Source organism: Vigna radiata, chromosome 1 (assembly GCF_000741045.1).
Source record: "Vigna radiata var. radiata cultivar VC1973A chromosome 1, Vradiata_ver6, whole genome shotgun sequence".
Taxonomy (NCBI): Eukaryota; Viridiplantae; Streptophyta; class Magnoliopsida; order Fabales; family Fabaceae; genus Vigna; species Vigna radiata.
In genome coordinates this window covers 18704324-18706698 of record NC_028351.1, presented here as the reverse complement: position 1 = coordinate 18706698, position 2375 = coordinate 18704324, and the positions used below count along the sequence as shown (strand labels likewise).

Sequence of the window (2375 nt, the reverse complement as noted above, 5' to 3'; positions counted from 1 at the left end):
CAACAGGATGTCCAAAATGGACAAAAGGCTCGTGTAATCGTTTACAAGCCTCTTGTAAATGATTACAGTAGTGTATTTTGCTGCAGAATTATCCCAACTTGTAGATTCTTCATCCCATGACCCAGGCTGGACCTCTTTTACATCATGGGGTTTCCCAACCATGAAAGCCAATCCTAGACACAGACTCAAAGTGAAAAACAAGTCAACTCCACCTGGAATACACCCAAAATGACCTGTGGTCCCCCACGTTAGCACAAGTGGTCCCTGCAGGCCAACAGGATGTCCAAAATGGACAAAAGGCTCGTGTAATCGTTTACAAGCCTCTTCTAAACGATTACAGGAGTGTTTTTTGCTGCAAAATTATCCCAACTTGTACATTCTTCATCCCATGACCCAGGCTAGACCTCCTGGACATCATGGGGTTTCCCAACCATGACAGTCAACCCTAGACACACATTTCACATAACAAGAACTTGGACATAAATCATAAATCAACAATCACGTCTACATTGCTAATAAGCATTCTTTAAATCATTCATCTAATTCAAATAACAATTTGTACAATGTATTCAAATGTATAAAACGATCTTATTCCAATAAGAAGATGTACAATGTATTGATATATATAGAACGAGAACTAAATTGTCTTCGTATACAAAGTACACTGTATCACCAATCTAAAATAGACTACATTTTTACACTGCAAAACTAGCCTACAACAATCCATAGACGTTTAGCGCATCCATTAATCTTATGTTCTCCTCGTCCAGGATCCATTCAGTTACATATCGCTTTCTGATTGCAAGCAATGCCTCCTGAAATGAAAATATTAAACTTGTCAAATCAACCAACATATATAAAAAAAAAAACTATTCTTCCTTACGTTTGAGTATTGTGGCATGCTTTTCCCATTGAATTTATCCTGTCCATCCCAAAGTTCCATAGCTTGTAACATTATAACTCCACAGTCATGTCTAAAACAATAAAATTNATAACATCAACCACTTATGACACACTACGTCAATGAAAAATACATAATTTTAAAATGAAGGCTTATAACAACTTACAGGTTTGGCTGGGATGGGATATTTGGTTGTACAATAGACAATGGTCCAATACTCCCTTGTGGTCTGTTGTACAACATGCAAAAAAATCGGTCAAGGTTTTCAGCCTACAAAGTCAAAATAAGAATTANACGTTACCAATACATTATTACATGGAACTCAATAAGAATATTCAAATCGGTTCACACATACCACAGCAATGTCAATCCTTCTACGGTCTCTTACGCCCTTCGCCATAGAATCAATAATATATACTTCCAATGTGCTAATTTTTACAACATAGCACCACCAATGATAATNATGGCAAAAAGGAAGAAACAGCTACAAACCAACAAAAACAGAGTTAACAAATCAATAATTGATATTTGCACATACCACGACATACAAAGAAAAAAATAAACCTCACTTACAAAGTCAACTCTTGGAATATCTGCAAGGCTAAAGTGTCCCGCACGCAAACAGGTGCTGTAATTATGAGCAGTAAACACACGACGGTTTTTGTCCTTCTTCAAATAATCATTTATTATAAGGTCCTGAGAATACGATGAAATACATCAATCCTAAATGACTAACACATAAATACTCAAAAGGAACATAAATGAACACATTAAAACAGAATAGGTTACCGCATATAACGAACTAAAAAGGATCCTCTTCACAACCCCCGTCCTCCTTTTCTCAAAGTGCATAAATATGGTCGTTACAAATAGCACCAACTACACATTCAAAATTCATGATTGATTCCAAATTATAATCACAGTATAAATCAACTAAGCACATAAAACACTTACCATGTTATCAAAGTATTTGTAAGGACCTAAGGTATGAATAAATGTTGTGCTCAGTGTCTGCCCAATTATTTCACACACGATCCTGATTAAAAACAAATGTACTTTTCAGTAAACAACTATTCCGAAAACAATACATTAAACTAAATTATCATTACTTACCTGTGCGGTCTATCCCTTACGCCAACGGCGATGTAGAGTTGGTCAGCATTGACGTTAGGCCTTGGATCACCAGCAACTGCACGCAGAGGTTCGATTGACATTGGTTGCGGTGCATCCGATTGTTCATATTCAACAATTTCAACAATTTCAACAACCTTTTGAACTTCTTGTTCAAATTCAACCACAAGTTCTTCATTGAAAGCTCCACCTAAAGGTTCTTCATGAACTCCTCCAACAACTTCACCTAAAGGTTGTTCATGAACTCCTCCAACACCTTCTTCACCTAAAAGTTCTTCATGAACTCCTCCAACACCTTCTTCACCTAAAGGTTCTTCATGAACTCCTCCAACACCTTCTTCAA

The 2375-nt window shown here is 36.7% G+C and overlaps 1 protein-coding gene across 1 annotated transcript in view; it reads right to left on the bottom strand.

Moving 5' to 3' along the window:
• Window positions 1-1063: 1063 nt before the first annotated feature.
• Window positions 1064-2375, bottom strand: part of LOC106758667 — a 3071-nt gene continuing 1759 nt past the window's right edge. Inside the window, exons 5-10 of the mRNA XM_014641621.1 lie at window positions 2015-2366; window positions 1856-1937; window positions 1691-1780; window positions 1475-1597; window positions 1257-1385; window positions 1064-1171 (exon numbers count right to left, since the gene is read on the bottom strand). Coding sequence (XP_014497107.1) covers window positions 1064-1171; window positions 1257-1385; window positions 1475-1597; window positions 1691-1780; window positions 1856-1937; window positions 2015-2366 — 884 coding nt within the window. The remainder of the gene's footprint in view (window positions 1172-1256; window positions 1386-1474; window positions 1598-1690; window positions 1781-1855; window positions 1938-2014; window positions 2367-2375) is intronic.